This window comes from Prionailurus viverrinus, chromosome B4 (genome assembly GCF_022837055.1).
Source record: "Prionailurus viverrinus isolate Anna chromosome B4, UM_Priviv_1.0, whole genome shotgun sequence".
Taxonomy (NCBI): domain Eukaryota; kingdom Metazoa; phylum Chordata; class Mammalia; order Carnivora; family Felidae; genus Prionailurus; species Prionailurus viverrinus.
This window is the reverse complement of record NC_062567.1, coordinates 36523517-36539624: the sequence shown is the minus strand read 5'-3', so window position 1 is coordinate 36539624 and position 16108 is coordinate 36523517. Positions and strand designations below refer to the sequence as shown.

General features: G+C 40.9%; 1 protein-coding gene across 6 annotated transcripts in view; it reads right to left on the bottom strand.

Annotated features, from left to right (window-relative positions):
* The window catches only part of DYRK4 (dual specificity tyrosine phosphorylation regulated kinase 4), a 58256-nt gene that overhangs the window by 14530 nt on the left and 27618 nt on the right, over nucleotides 1-16108 (bottom strand). For all 6 annotated transcript variants that reach the window (XM_047866093.1, XM_047866092.1, XM_047866094.1 and 3 more), the window contains 6 exons: nucleotides 13282-13418; nucleotides 12806-12946; nucleotides 10811-10949; nucleotides 8103-8184; nucleotides 5444-5616; nucleotides 2072-2132 (listed from right to left, as the gene is read on the bottom strand). In XM_047866093.1, coding sequence (XP_047722049.1) covers nucleotides 2072-2132; nucleotides 5444-5616; nucleotides 8103-8184; nucleotides 10811-10949; nucleotides 12806-12946; nucleotides 13282-13418 — 733 coding nt within the window. The remainder of the gene's footprint in view (nucleotides 1-2071; nucleotides 2133-5443; nucleotides 5617-8102; nucleotides 8185-10810; nucleotides 10950-12805; nucleotides 12947-13281; nucleotides 13419-16108) is intronic.

Genomic DNA, 16108 nt, shown 5'->3' with positions numbered 1-16108 from the left:
GGGCTCAATCTCATGAACCATGAGATCATGATCTGAGCAGAAATCAAGAGTCAGATGCTCAACGGACTGAGCCACCCAAGCTCTCCTCTCCAGCTCTGATTCTTATAATCAGATAAAGTTTGGGAAACACTGAAGAGGATGCAGCTCCCAATAAAGCCCTTTCTTATGCAGGAAGTGAAGATATGTGGATGTTGCCACCAAAAACACATCATTATTTTAAAGCCTCAATGCTGATGGTAAAAAACAGTACTCTATGAACCAGACCCTCTTACCATGCCTTATATTACTTTCCTTTTAGTGCCCCCCACTATAATTTTGACTTCAGTGTTATGGGCTTAAGACATGACCCTTCCCACAATGTCTTATCTAGCCACAGGGAACACCAATATCCCTACTTTTCTTTCCCTAAATCCTTTGAAATCCAAAAGGCTGAATTAAATATGGTGGATAGGAAAAATATATTTGGGGTTAAAAGACCAATTCCATTGCTCTATGTATAAGTTATACAAACAAGCCAGCCAGATCTTCCTACCTAGCCATCAGACTGCTCTAGAAGAAGTATTAGTGCATGGGCACTGTTCTAAAGCAACTGGGACACTGATCATGCCCAAAGGGAAGGTCTTCAAAGCTCTGACTACAAGGTGACATCTCAACGATTTAACCATTGGAGTGGCATGGGACTGACCAATCAGAAAGGATGACATCTTTGGCACTGAAACAAGATCATGAGGTCTGCTTGCCAGGCCTTAAAATTTTAGTTTCTGGATCACAGAGTCCAATGAGTCCTGGAAAAGGGGCCAGGGAGCCTGTAGCTGTGGCAGTGGTTTTTTACCAAATTGTGCAGATGGAGACTACATTTTAACCCCCCACATGATTGAACCAGTGTATATGACTCATCACTAACATGACTAAAACATTTTAGTCCAGAAGGATCCCCCATTAGGGTATCTTTAACTCTTTTGTTGATGGGGCAAGTTAAAGAAAGTAGAGGATTCCCCCCCCAAATTTTGGGGGGGCCCTCTTGGGTGGAAATAAGATGTGAGATGGCTAAGAGTGATGGAGATTCCACAGCCAATATAAGCCTGTAAATTGACCTGACAAGAATGGCTGGTCAGAAATGTCATTCCAGATGGCACAGAGCCCCTAATTGTGGAGTCCCTTTTCCCTCACATCTGGCTTCGCTCCATGTGGCTGAACTTCCATTTCACTATGGCTTTCTTTCTTTTTTTTTTTTTTTTTTTTTTTTTTTTCATAAGAATCCCTTAGGTTCTTGTGATTCTTTAAAAGGATTTTAGATATGGGACTGAGTTCATCTTTGTGGTGCATAGTGCCCTGGAAACCCTGCCTCAGTTGGACCTGAGGTAGATCATTGATCTACCTGTCCACATTGTACAGCACCAATCAAATAGAAAGGCAGACGGTCAGAAAATCCAGAGCCTGGAAACAGCATGGGGCCATCGATGAGGCTTAATTCCAACAATTAGGCAGATGTCCTCCACATAACTGGCAAGCCACAACATACCCACAGCCAAACTGTTCTGACAACCTTTATTTACCCATTTCATAGCCAAGTTTCAATGATCCTGGCATAGTAAAGATATGGGGATTTAAGAGAATTTCAGCAGGAAAGAAATGCTCCATTATTTATATAACAAAGAAATTTCCCACTCTTCTGGAAAAGAAGCTTCTGCTCTTTGATTTCCCTGAACAGTACATAGTGTGAAAGGGGAAACTGCTTGCAGACATAAGGAGAATTTACAGGAGATGACATAATTATAATATTTCAGGTTTTCAAGATCTGCTGATAGATTTTCTGAACAGGAACCTGGTTATTTTTATGCCAAGACCTCCTTTGCAATGTGACTGCCCCATCCTATCTCCATCATGCTTTCTGGTACCACTTCTCAGCATCTTTTTACTTTTCTAACAGAAACTCCCAATCACAGCTTGCCCTTTGGGATGGAGCCATGGGAAGAGAACTAAATGGGGTTTAGAGTATGGAAGATATCTTCAAGGTCTGTAAAAGCTCATCATCACAATGGGAGAAAGAGATTTAGACCTGGGGACTTACCAAAAAATGTCTGTCTCCTGGAGGCTGTCTGAATGAAGTGGGTTGGCGGCAGGCCCAGCACCTTCAACAAATACAATGCAGTGGGTTCACTCTTGTGGACTCACACATTAGAGCTGGTGGGACTTTGGCCAAACTTTGCTTCTACAGACAAGGACCCGAGGATATTAAGTGATAACCTCAAGTCAGTGGCAAAAAGGCCCAGAGCATGGATCTTCTGACTCCTAATTTAGGGCTGTTTCAGTATCCTGAGGATCAATATTAGCCATGTTATTCTAAATAAGCATTAGCACCAACTAGAGGTAGGCCACTCTAGATGGCAGCCAGATCTCATTGTCAGAATAAATAAACCAGTGTACATGCTAGCCACCCTTGAATTAAGGAATGACCTCCCTGGAAAGGGAGGAGGAGAAAAGGAGGTGGAAATCACCAGATGGGCATCAGTCTACTATTTGACAAAATATCTTCTTGAAAAGAAAAGTGTAAACGTTATTATTACCTAAATTATTTTTTAATGTTTATTAATTTTGAAAGAGAGAGAGAGAGAGAGAGAACGACCAGGGGAGGGGCAGAGACAGAGGGAGAGGGAGAGAGTCCCAAGCAGGCTCCACACTGTCAGCACAGACACCAATGTAGGGCTCGAACTCACAAACTATGAGATCATGACTTGAGCCAAAATCAAGAGTCGAACACTTAACTGACTGAGCCATCCAGGTGCCCCAATTACCTAAATTATTTTAATACTTATTATTTTCAATCATGAAATGAAACTATGTTTACTAATTCTCAAGGGTGTGTGTGTATCCCTCTGAGCACCTATAACTTTGAGGCAATCTAGCAAATAGAATTTTTGGATTAATGTGTGGACAGACAGATAATTAAATAGAGTAACATAAATATATACATGGAGAGAGAAAGAGAGAGAGAGAGAGAGAGAGAGAGAGAACAGAGACAGAAAAAACAAACAGGGAAATTAGATAGATCTTTGTTCACAGTCAAAATATCTTTGTTTACTGATATAATAGTAAAATGTGAAATTTCCATTTTTTAGGGTTATTTTCTCCTGTTTTATCTTCCATAACAAGAAGACTTTAAGAAAAATATACAATAAATAATATACAATGAGCCTTAGTAAAGCCTTCTTATTGGAAGATATTCTTCCCAGAAAGTTAGGATAATGAATGACTAATGACTGAACAATATATAGATTTGGATAGGTGTCGTCTTTGGTTTTTAGATTCTTCCGAGCATATTTGAAAGGCTGGTATAACAGTTTAATTTTAAAATGTCACTATTCTAGCTGAAAGAGAAATTAAGAAAACAGTTGCAATTACAATTGCACCAAAAATAATAAAATACCTAGGAATAAGCTTAACCAAGGAGGTGGAAGGCCTGTACTCTAAAAACTATAAAACATTGATGAAAGAAATTGAAGATGACACAAAAAAGATATCCCATGTTCATGGATTGGGAGAATAAATATTGTTAAAATGTCCATACTACCCAAAGCAATGTACAGAATGTAATTCCTATCAAAACATCAACAGCATTTTTCACAGAATTAGAACAAATAATCCTAAAATTTGTATGGAACTCACAGAAGACCCTGAATAGCCAAAGCAATCTTGAAAAAGCAGAATGAACCTGGAAGTATCACAATCCCAGATTTCAAGATATACTACAAAACTGTAGTAATCAAAACAGTATGGTACAGGCACAAACATAGACACATGGATCAATAGAACCAAATAGAAAGCCCTGAGGTAAATCCATAACTATATGATCAATTAGTCTTTGAGAAAGTAGGAAAGAATATGTAATGAGAAAAAGTCATTTCAACAAATGGAATCGGGAAAACTGGACAGCAACATACAAAAGAATGAGACTGGACCACTTTCTTACACCATACACAAAAATAAACTCAAAATGGATAAAAGACCTAAATGGGAGACCTATAACCATAAAAATCCTAGAAGAGAGCACAGGCAGTAATTTCTCTGACATCAGCTATAGCAACATTTTTCTAGATATGTCTCCTGAGGCAAGGGAAACAAAAGCAAACATAAAATATTGGGACTACAACAACTAAAAAATAATGTACTGAATGGGAAAAGATATTTGCAAATGACATATCTGATAAAGAGTTAGTATCCAAAAATATATAAAAAATTTTTACAACTCAACCCCCAAAAACTAAATAATCCAATTAAAAATGGGCAGAAGACATGAACAGACATTTCAACAAAGAAGACCTATAGGTGGCCAACAGACACATGAAAAGATGCTCAACATCACTTATCATCAAGGAAATGCAAATCAAAACCACAATGAGATATCACCCATACCTGTTAGAATGGCTAAAATGAAAAACTCAAGGAACAATAGGTGTGGACAAGGATGTTGAGAAAAAGGAACCACCATGCCCTATTGGTGGGAATGTAAGCTGGTGGAGCCACTGTGGAAAACAGTTTGAAGATTCCCCAAAACATTAACAATAGAATTACCACAGATCCGTATTTCCACTACTGGGTACTTACCCAAAGAATACAAAGATACTAATTCAAAGGGATACATGCACCACCCCTTTGATGATTATTGCAGCATTATTTACAACAGCCAAATTATGGAAGCAGCCCAAGTGTCCATCAATAGATGAATGGATAAAGATGTGAGATATATACATATATATATATATATATGTGTGTGTGTGTGTGTGTGTGTGTGTGTGTGTGTGTAATGGAATATTATTCAGCCATAAAAAGAATGAAATCTTGACATTTGCAACAACATAGATGGAGCTAGAGAGTATAATGCTAAGTGAAATAAATCAGAGAAAGACAAATACCATATGATTTCACTTATTTTTGGAACTTAAAAATAAAAACAAATTAACAAAGAAAGTAGAGACAAAACAAAAACAGACTCTTAACTATAGAGGATAAATTGATGGCTACCAGAGGGGAGGTGGGAAGGGGAATGGATGAAATAGGTAAAGGGGATTAAGAATACACTTATCATGGTGAACACTGAGAAATATGTTGAATCACTACATTGTATACCTGTAACTAATATAGCGCTGTATGTTAATTATACTGGAATTTAAAAAATTGTTAATGATAAATAAATAAATAAATAAAGTGTCACTATTCACAATATGCTGGAAATTTCATCCTCTGCAACTATTTAAATTTATGATAAAAATGATAGGTGTCAACTCAAAAATGTACAGAGGGGCACGTAATTCCAAAAATATTTTAGAGAACATCCAACAGCAATAGGAAGTATTCAGGCCACTGCCCTACAGCGAGTCTGATGCAGCCCCATGTTTCAGAGTGTAAGCTGACCACCCTGTGGGACCTCAGTCCTCCTCCTCACCTCCATGATGCAGGCTAGCTGCTCTACTTCATTCTCCCCAGGAAACAGAGGGTAGCCCGTGTACAACTCAGCCATGATGCAGCCCAGGCTCCACATATCAATGGCCATGTTGTAGGGATGGCCTAGAATCACTTCTGGGGATCTGTAGAACCGGCTTTGGATATAGGTATATACTGTCAGGAAAGAAAGAGAGCCATCATGTAAAATCCTCCTCTCCAAAACACGCTCCTCCAGGGCACCTTCTCATGTGAGGGCCCAGGATAACTAACACTCCCTACCACTTTTCACTCTCTCAGCTTGGCAGGGAGATGGAAGTACAGCCAACCAGCACATCTGAGTCACACTGCATATTTAATCTCATCTCTCAAAATAAATAAATAAACTTAAAATTAATATAAAGCTAAATTTTCAACTATCATGTGAATTTGGGGGTAGAAACTTTCTTTTTTTATTTTTAAAAAATGTTTATTTATTTTTGAGACGGAGAGAGACAGAGCATGAGCGGAGGAGGGGAGAGAGAGAGAGAGGGAGACACAGAATCGGAAGCAGGCTCCAGGCTCTGAGTTGACAGCACAGAGCCCGACGTGGGGCTCAAACCCATGAACTGTGAGATCATGACCTGTGCTGAAGTTGGACACCCAACCGACTGAGCCACCCAGGTGCCCCTGGGGTAGAAACTTTCTGAAAGTATTGTGATTTGGTAAGGGAAGAGGCATATTAAAATGGAAAAAGAAATACAAAATGCAGACTCTTCTAATGTGTATTGAATATATTATGTGCATTGCATAAAGTATAGAAGGAAGACCCCAACAAAATCTGAGCAAATGAAGCCAGCAGAAGAAGACAGTACTGTGGGGATCCTAGATTTTACAGTGGTAGGAGAAATGGGACATTATAGTGATTTCCACATGCTGTTATAGGGGTGGGACAGGGATTCTGCAGTCACTTCTCTGTTGTTTGCATTGGTTAGAGAAAACAGGTAATAATTTTGTGATTTAAAATACAATAAAGATAGGGGTGCCTGGGTGGCTCAGTTGGTTAAGCATCCAACTCTTGGTTTCAGCTCAGGTCATGATCTCATAGTTCGTGGGTTTGAGCCCCACATCAGGCTCTGTGCTGACAGTGCAGAGCCTGCTTGGGATTCTCTGTCTCCCTTTCTCTGTGCCCCTCCATTTGTTCTCTCTCTCTCTCTCTCTCTCTCTCTCTCTCTCTCTCTCTCAAAAATAAGTAAATAGCCATTAAAAAATAAATACATAATAAAAATTACTTTTATACTCTGCCTGCTTCCAAAATGGATTTGATGTACTTTGCAATCAAAGTACATATACGCACAGCATAGTTCTTTAAAAATTGATTTAATGAACAGTTATATAATCCTTAACATGTGCCAGGCACTATTCCAAGTGCTTTGTACAGAGAACCCTTTCAGTCCTTACAACAACCCTATGAAGCAGGTACTATTATTGTTCCCATCTAAAAATGAGAAAACTGAGGCATACAAAGATTCAAGAAATAATTAGAGTCAGTAAGCTGTAAGTGGCAGAGCTGGGATTTGAGCTCGGGATGTTTGAGTCTATACTGGCTAAAATAAAGATAAAAGGAAGTCAGAAAATATGTAAAGGGGAAATGACTATCTGAAATAAGGATTCTATTTGGAGCATCCTGGCAGCCAAGACAAGAAGTTGCATGCTTTTGTAGCTGAGAAGAGTAAGCAGATGAGTGCTTTGTGGGAGGCATATTGTTTTCTAGCTGGAATTTCTTTGGGGTTCCATACATAAATTGTAAAGAACATGTGTCTTCAAAAGTAGTGCTCCAAAATATTTGGAAACAGCCATCTTTCAGGGGTTTTTTTCAGCCTCTGATGAAGAGGGTCCTCTGATATCCCCTGCCACCATGAAAGCTGGTCCCAAAGTCCCTCTTTGGTGGGCCCTTAACCCAGTCTGTACATATTTGTAATCACTGCACCTGTCATATTACCTGTATCTTTGTTTCTTCCGCTGAACTGTAAGCAAGCAGAGCACAGAACATGTTGGGTTTTTTTTTATGTTCCTGTGCCCAGAACAGTAACAGACACATAGAAGATACTCTAAGTGTTTGTTAAATGGTACATGTTCTTGCCATCAAATTTGATAAAAGTCAAAAGAAGAGACACTTAAATCAAGTTCAGTGAAGTTTATGCAAATGTGCTCCAGGGATGCTTTCTGGATTCTAACCTGGAAAAAATATAGTCTACAGAGCCTAGGGCAGTGAATCCCAAACCTCAGAATGTCTGTGTACTCTAAAATCAGACCCCTGGGTGTTCCCCCAGAAATTTAGGTTCGGTGCATCTGGGGTGAGGCCCTGGGAGCTGTAATTTTTTAGAGGCCTCAAGTGATTCAGATATACATCTTGTTAGTTTCGGGACCCAAAGCACTAGGATAATTCCAGATTCACAGAATCTGAGTGCTGCAAAGGACCCTTACAGTATTTGAGTCTGATCTTCTCATTTTGTAGATCAGGAAACTTAGAGAAGTGAAGCACCTTGTCCAAAATCATTCTTGCAATTGTTGTGACAGAGCCCAGGCTACAACCCAGGTGGCCTCGCATGGGAAGTACTGTTTCAGTAAGGGAAAGAACTCACATTAGAAAAGTTCAGACAAAGGGGCCAGAATGGGCTTACCTTTCTGGTGTTCATAACAACTTGATCCAAAGTCAATGACCTTAACAGAGACTTGGCCCTTTTGGTATAACACTATATTCTCCTAGAGAGAAGAAGAAAGACATAGTTAGGTTTTAAAAACGTCACTCTACACACTCTGTTTACCTGAATGCCTGCCATCTTCTGGGACCCAGTTCAAAATGTGACCACCTCCAAGTGGGCCTCCTCCCATGCCTTCTCCAAACACCATGTTCTCCCCATTCCTCTGACTTCCTATTCAATTTGTGGTCTGCACCTCTTGTTTGAACTCAGTATTTGCTGCTTTGAAGTATTTCTTTTGCATAGATTTTGTCTCTTTCTGCATATAGAATGTGTAATTCCTGAACACTGTGCTTTATTTTTCTCTCCTTGGCACCTGGTTCTATCCCTTGCTTGCATAAGGTCTTAGAAATACCACTGACAATTTAATGTTTCCATTAAGTGCTCCACCAACATACTGATATGTCAGTAATAGACAAAAAAAAAGGGCAATAATTTAATTCAAGTTGTGATTCTTTTGCTAACTTCGGGGGCAATGTGAAACCAACATCCCAGGAGAGTCGTGGTTAAGCAAGCAGAGATCATGGACTCTTAGAACATGAGGGTGTACTACCTAAAGGCTAGAAGATTAAAGTCCCAGTCATGGCTTCATGTCTCTCAATATCAGATGGATTGATGATTATGAATATCAGATGAATTGCTTGCTTACTGAGTTCCTTAACTTTATTGCTATGGCATAGCAGGCTTGGTCTAAAGCCTCTGGCACCACAAATTAAGAAAGTACAAACTTAGTCCATAATATCTTTTCTAGACAGTATCTATATAACTTGAAGAATTCAATCAGCAAGTGTTTAAGAAGCAGACATTTCCAGTGTGTCTGCATCCCAATGGAAAGTCTCCTTAACTAAATGGGGCAGGCCTTGCTACCATATTGACAGAAACAGCTCTATGGAAGGGATGGATGCATCACAGTTCATTGAAACTAACCTTTGAGTACATAAGAATTAACTCCCTGATTCTTGATCTACACACATCAAGCACTCTCCTGGTTGCATGTGTACTTTTCTACTGGGCACATATATTCTAGGTTACTATTTCTCAAGTAAACCTATTATGTCATGTCAATTTCCTTAGTAAGAGTCAGTACCCTAAGCCCAAAGACCATGGATGGTGTAACCCTTTGAAGCTGCAAAGCTTGAATATGGAGAATAAATCAATGTATCACTATCCTGTGAGACTCCACCAGTAAACCCTGAAAGAACAACCCTATCTTGTCAATATTTAATTTTAAAAATATCTCACATTTACCTGATGAGTTTCTCCAAAGAGTTAAAGATAGAACTGCTTTATGATCCACTAATTGCACTACTGTGTATTTACCCCCAAAATACAAAAACACTAATTCAAAGGGATACATGCACCCCTATGTTTATAGCAGCATCATTCACAACAGTCAAATTATGGAAGCTGAGTGGATAAAGAAGATGTGTATATATAAGCAATACAATATTATTCAGCTATAAAAAGGAATGAAATCTTGCCATTTGCAACAACATAGATGGAACTAGAAAGTAAAATGCTAAGTGAAATAAGTCAGTTAGAGAAAGACATATATCATATGATTTCACTCATATGTGGAATTTATGAAACAAAACCAATGAGCAAAGGGAAAGGAGAGAGAGAGAGAGAGAGAGAGAGAGAGAGAGAGAGAGAGAGAAACCAAGAAACAGGCTGTTAACTATAGAGAACATACTGAAGGTTACCAGAGAGGAGGTGGAGGGGGATGGGTGAAATAGGGGATGGGGATTAAAGAGCACAATTATCATGATAAGCACTGAGTAATATATAGAATTGTTGAATCAATACATTGTATATTTGAAACTAATATACCACTGTATGTTAACTATACTGGAATTAAAATTAAAAACTCAAAAATTTTTGGGGTGGGTGAGGAGAAGGGAATGAGGAAAAGTTAAGGGATATTTAAATATTTGTGAGGGTCATGCTGTTTCTGGAACCAGTTCCTGACCCCACATTTTCACACTCTTATACCTTTCCCCTAGCTACCTGTACTCCTCCAGTTTGCAATCATTAATTCTTCTAACAAGCATTAATTTGTTGCCTACCATTATTATTGTCAGGTACCATGTCAGAGCCTGGGAATAAAATGGTGAGAAGACATGGTCCCTGACCTTGGGGGAGCTTGCAGTCAGTGGAAGATAAAGAAACCATTCCTACATAGCAACCAGTGCAATAGTAGAGCTAAGTACAGAATACCAGCAGGACCTGTGAGAAGGGCACATCCTTTTGGAACGGAGGAAGTGGTCAGAGATTTGCTGTACCCTTAAGACCACTTCCGAGTAGAAGGGACAGAGTCAGGATTTAGTACAGCAGTGCTCCATCTCTCTGCACAAAACATCTCTGTACACCCTTAAGCCTTTCATAGGAAAGCCCTCAGACCTTCCTGTTCCTTCCTGTCTCGGTGATGCCACATCTCTCTGCATTGCCTTGACACCTGTCCCTTAACCTTTACTGCATCATTCTTGGTTTACATAACGTATAAACATAACTGCTTGGCTTCCACCCTGAAACCTTGGCCAAACAGCTTCCCAGTTTCCACTGGAGAATAGAACAGGGAAGTTTCTGAGGGTGGGAAACAGCTCCCTCGACAGGACAGAGCTTGTACTCACAGGCTTGAGATCACAGTGAATGATTTTCTCTACATAAAGCATTTGCAAACACTTCAAAACAGAGAGGGTGAAGCGCCGAACTATTGACAGACTGAAGCCTTGAAAGCTATTATTCTTCATCAGCTCATACAAGTTGATTCTGGAAAAGAGAGAGAGTGATGTGTATGTATCAGTGCAAAAGGTATAATACTTACTTTGAACCCGCAAACCATCCCATATCACTTGATTTCCCTCTGGTAGTAGGCAAGTCTCAGACCAGGAGGCAAGACTTTTGTGTCATATAACCTCAATTTTCCCTTTGATTCATGGTGGATCCAATGTGAAGCCCAACTGTGCTGGCCTCTCTGATGTCCCCTTGTTTCTTATGTGGCAAGGTCATTAAACCACTTTGTTACACATGTGGGTGTTAAAAGGTTGGACCAAACTTCTGAAATATTCATAGCTTCTTAGGCCCTTGGAAGGGATCTAGAAAGTCCAACACCCAACAAAGTGGCCACTCCTGCCCCAAATTGACAAGGCTATCTAAAGACATCAGGTTCCTGACAAGTAAGGGAAAAAGAGAGTGGGCAGATGGGGGCTGAGGCAAAATGGAGAAGCCCGACCCTATCTAAAGTGAGCCTGGCTGCTTGGTCCCATCTGACAGGGTTTACTCTTGCTAGATTACCCTAAAGTTTTTAGACAGGCAGAAGCCTGCACTACTGTATGGAAGTCTGCTCTATTATATGAAATATGCTGACTTACAAATTTTGGAAACAAATGCAAAGCATTTTAACAAGAAAAGCGTATCCACGGGCTGCTAGTTTGTGACTCTGCAAACCTCAGTGATTTGGGGAGAGGTGGGAAAGAAAGGGCATGATCCAGAAACAACTCTGCATCAACTTCTTCCTAGTTTCCAATCTTCCATTCCTAAGCCTTCTCTAACACTGGCAGTATTTAGGAAGCTGTTCATTCTTGAGGGGTACAGAGCAGATGTGAAGCTCCAGCCTCATCCTGACTGGCTGTGTGACCCTGGGAAACTCCCAGCCCCTTTGGCCTTTGGATTCTCCCTCTGCACACCTGCCCCTCCCGACCTCTCAGGGCTCTTTTAAGAACAATGGCATCTAACTGTGTACTGTGCCTTTCTAGGCAGCCTGGCTTGTCCATTTTGACGCATGGAAGATAACTCATCTCTGCCTACTGGAAAGCAGAGCACATTCTGCACTCATCAGAGATGGTGAGAAGGGTGTCATCCTTCCTTCTGACTCAAATTTAGCTGGTTCCCAGAATTTCACTGACAGCAATGGTGTCCTGGGAGCCCCAGGCTACCAGCTCAGTGAATCCCGTAACACTGGGCCTCTGAGAGCCTACCCCAATTATCCCCCTTTGCTAAATGCACTCTGGGTTTCTGGTTTTGTTCAGATTGTGAAATACGGTCTTCTCAGAGAGAAAAGTAATCAAACTAGCATGCCCTTCCAATTAGCACACCCTTCCAGTTCCAATATTCAGCAAGGTGATGCCAGTCTATTTCAGTCAGATTCTGTTCCCTGCCCCAAAATATCTGCTCGTATCCTTATTTTCTCAAAATCATAGTTCTTTCCCTATGCTGAGAAGCTAGCTGCCTGTCCCCTTGGTTTCCAACCACTGCACCACAGGATTATAAAGCCAGTGAGTGGAGACATGGACGAGGACAGTCCCTTTCAACATATCTAAGTTTCAGTCTTGAGGGCAGAGACCTTGTATTGGTTATGTCACCCAGTTTGTCACCCAGAGCTTGTGCAGCACAGCCAGGGTATGCTGGCAGTTGACAGGCATGACTGAGGGATAGGGTGAGATGGGTAGCTTTAGGTCCAGCTCTTTGCTCCTTGGCTTTCTAGATAACTGAGTGGCCATTGTGTCCACTCTAGTCATTAAATATTCACACCCAGAAAAATCTAGTGTTCTGTCCTCAAAGTTTTTCTTCTGTCAATTTAAGCAACTTTTCAAAAGAAAATGAATTAAAGAGGAAAAGCAGCTGACCCCAAGAGTTCAAAGGTGATGCAGAGATGATTGCGAAAATAGAAAAAGTCTTTCATGTGCACCACATTGTAGGTGTTGTCTTTGTCCTTCCTTCTGAGAGCCTCCAGGATCTTCAGCTCCACCAGTGCCTGGTGGTGAAATCTGAAGGGGTCAGGGAGTGGCAGGGAGGGCAGACAATGGGGACAGAGGACACAGTGTTATGTCATGCTGCAGCAGTAAGCCCCTTCCCGAGCCTCTCCCCATCTCCCCAGCAAGACTGTCCAGAGGGGCAGAAAGCACTAAAAGCTCCACACTCTTGCCCCCTCTTTGCCCCATCGTGGAATCAGATAGGTAGAGAGAGAAAGAGGAAAAAGATGAGGAAGATCAGAAGAAAAGGCAGAGTCAGGAAGGGTTGGCATTATGAAGGGGCCAGAGTCATGCAGGCAACCCCCCCCCACCCCCACCCACCATGGTCTACGCCATCTGCCAAGCCACACCTCTTCTTGTTCCTGATGATTTTCAAGGCCACCAACTCATTATTTTTGTGATCCAAGCACTTGGCCACCTGTCCAAAGGACCCTTTCCCGATCATCTCCAAAACTTCATAGCGGTAGGCAATGTGGTCATGCAGGACCTGCAGAAGCCAGGCCAGAGTGAGGAACAGAGCCATAAACTCTGGGACTTCCCTCACACTGGGGCCCCTGAGTCAGCTAAGGGCTGACTCCTAGAGGGAACTTTCTGAACTGCCAGGCATTGGTGCAACTCCCACCCTCCTCTCATTGCTGCTGCAGTGGTTAGGTTGTTGCCTTGATCCCAGGCTCCACATGTGGTGCCAGGAAAATCCCACAGGTTCTATCTGTCATACAGTGCAAAGAACATTGGATGGTCTTCAGAAAACTTGGGTTCTAGTCCCAGTCCTGCTACCACCTCTAGTTTTCCACATGTGTGGAAACCTATAAAGCAAGAGGATTAAACAAAGTGGTTCTAAGGTCGCTTCCAGTTTAGACATTTCCTGATTCTTGAATGCAGTTGAGCAGCAGCTTCAGTGTGGAGGAAGTTCTTTTTCTTTCCCCTGATGTGTCTCCACCAATCAGAGAAGGCTTCGTGTCTGCTCTGCCTCCTTCTGGTCAGATCTGGTTCTCCTCTTGACTCATCCAGATTTAATTCTAACTTGGAGTTAGCAGTACAGAACTAGACTCTTTCTCAATTAAGAGGAGGAGCATTTTCCAAGACCCAGAATCACCCATGTCCTTTCATGGTTTGCAAACTAGAGAACAGGTATTTATTCACAGCAACAGGAAACCTTCAATTAAAAAGACTTTATCTGTGTGTCTTCAGACAAGTTACTTACTCACTCTGAGCTGAGTGCCCTCATCTGTAACTGAAGGTTCTGGATAAGAACCTCTAAGGCTCACTCTGGAAAATAGTATGGAGTTTTTTCAAAAAATTAAAAATAGGACTACCCAATGACCCAGCAATTGCACTACTAGGTATTTATCCAAGGGATACAGGTGTGCTGTTTTGAAGGGGCACATGCATCCCAATGTTTATAGCAGTGCTATTGATAATAGGCATGTATGGAAAAAGCCTAAATGTCCATCGACAGATGAATGGATAAAGATGTGGTACACAAACACACACACACACACACACACACACACACACACACACAATGGAGTATTTCTTGGCAATCAAAAAAGAAGGAAATCTTGCCATTTGCAACTACATGAATGGAACTAGAGGGTATTATGTTAAGTGAAATTAGTCAGAAAAGGACAAATATCATATGTCTTCACTCATATGAGGAATTTAAGATACAAAATAGATGAACATAAGGGAAGGGAAGCAAAAATAATATAAAAACAGAGAGGTGGACAAAACATAAGAGACTCTTAAATATAGAGAACAAACAGAGGGCTGTTGGAGGGGTTGTGGAAGGGGGAATGGCTAAATGGGTAAGGGGCATTAAGGAATCTACTCCTGAAATCATTGTTGCACTATATGCTAACTAACTTGGATGTAAATTTAAAAATTTATTTGTTTGTTTGTTTGTTTGTTTATAAAAAATAACTTCTAAGGCTCTGAGAATCCCTGATTCCTAGTTTTACATTCATGAATTTGGGAGAGGTGAAAGACAAACGTTTGTGTACAAGTTCTCAGGATGTGCTTGTGATTCTGTGGTGGTGATTTGTTCATACAGTAGGAATCAAGATCATGAATATGAACAGGTACAACTTTACTAATATGTGGAAGTGGACTACTCCACCCATAAAGGTCTGTCATAAGAATGTACAGGGAAAGGGAAAGGGACAGGTTCTGCACATGCTGGTGTAAAGGCATTTGGTATATATTTTATACAGGCCACCAGTTTGGATATATCATAATTATTTGTCTACATGTCAACTTTGACAATGATTGTCATCACTTGAGGCCAAGGATCAAGTTGTACTCATTTTTATTGTTCCCTTCATATTTCCAGAGTCTAGCAGATGCCCCAGCATGGTAGTTTCTCTCTCAATAAATAGGTATTAAATTAACACTTGCTGACAGAATAGAAATGAGAATGCAGTGGGCTGCTTGTTTGGGAATTTGGCTCAGTGAATTGTCTATTTGTATGTGCAGAATGTAATGAAGATGGAGATTTTGAGTGTACAGTGGGCATATGTTATCCCCCTTCCTGCCTCCACCAGTAACATAGCTGCCTAAGATTTAAGACTGAGGAACTGAGTTTCAGTGAATTAACTTAAAGGTAGTGCTGGCATTGCTGGGGAATTTCCCAGAGATTCTATGCCCGGGTAGGAGGGTGGGCAGGGAAGGGGTTGAGGATATCTGGATGAATTGGAGGTAAGGTTTACATTGGTGATTCTTGACCAAGGATCCATTATTAACCTATCCCTCTTTGAAACTTTGTGTATGTTCAGGGTGCCTCTTCTGGGATGAGGACTGATAGCTTTTGTCAGACTCCTAAAGGGATCCTTTGCCTAAAAATGTTGAGAACCAGGGCACTAGATAGAGGATGTGTGCTAGAAACTCTAAATCCATCCTTCTCAGAGTGTGGCCCAAGAACCAGCAGCATGGACATCACCTGGCAGATTTTGAGAAAGGCAAAATCTCAGGTCCCATCCCACACCTGCTGGATAAGAGCCCACATTTTTAACAAGATCCCTAGGTAATTAGTGTACATAGTAAAGTTTGAGAAACACAGCTCTAAATACTCTTAAGAAGTATGTCTCTTCTATGAAGCCTCACAGACCAATCTTGTCTCCTTTAAATGTAAATGAGTTGTGAGAAAATGACCAGAGAAGGAAATTCCCAGCAGCCCAA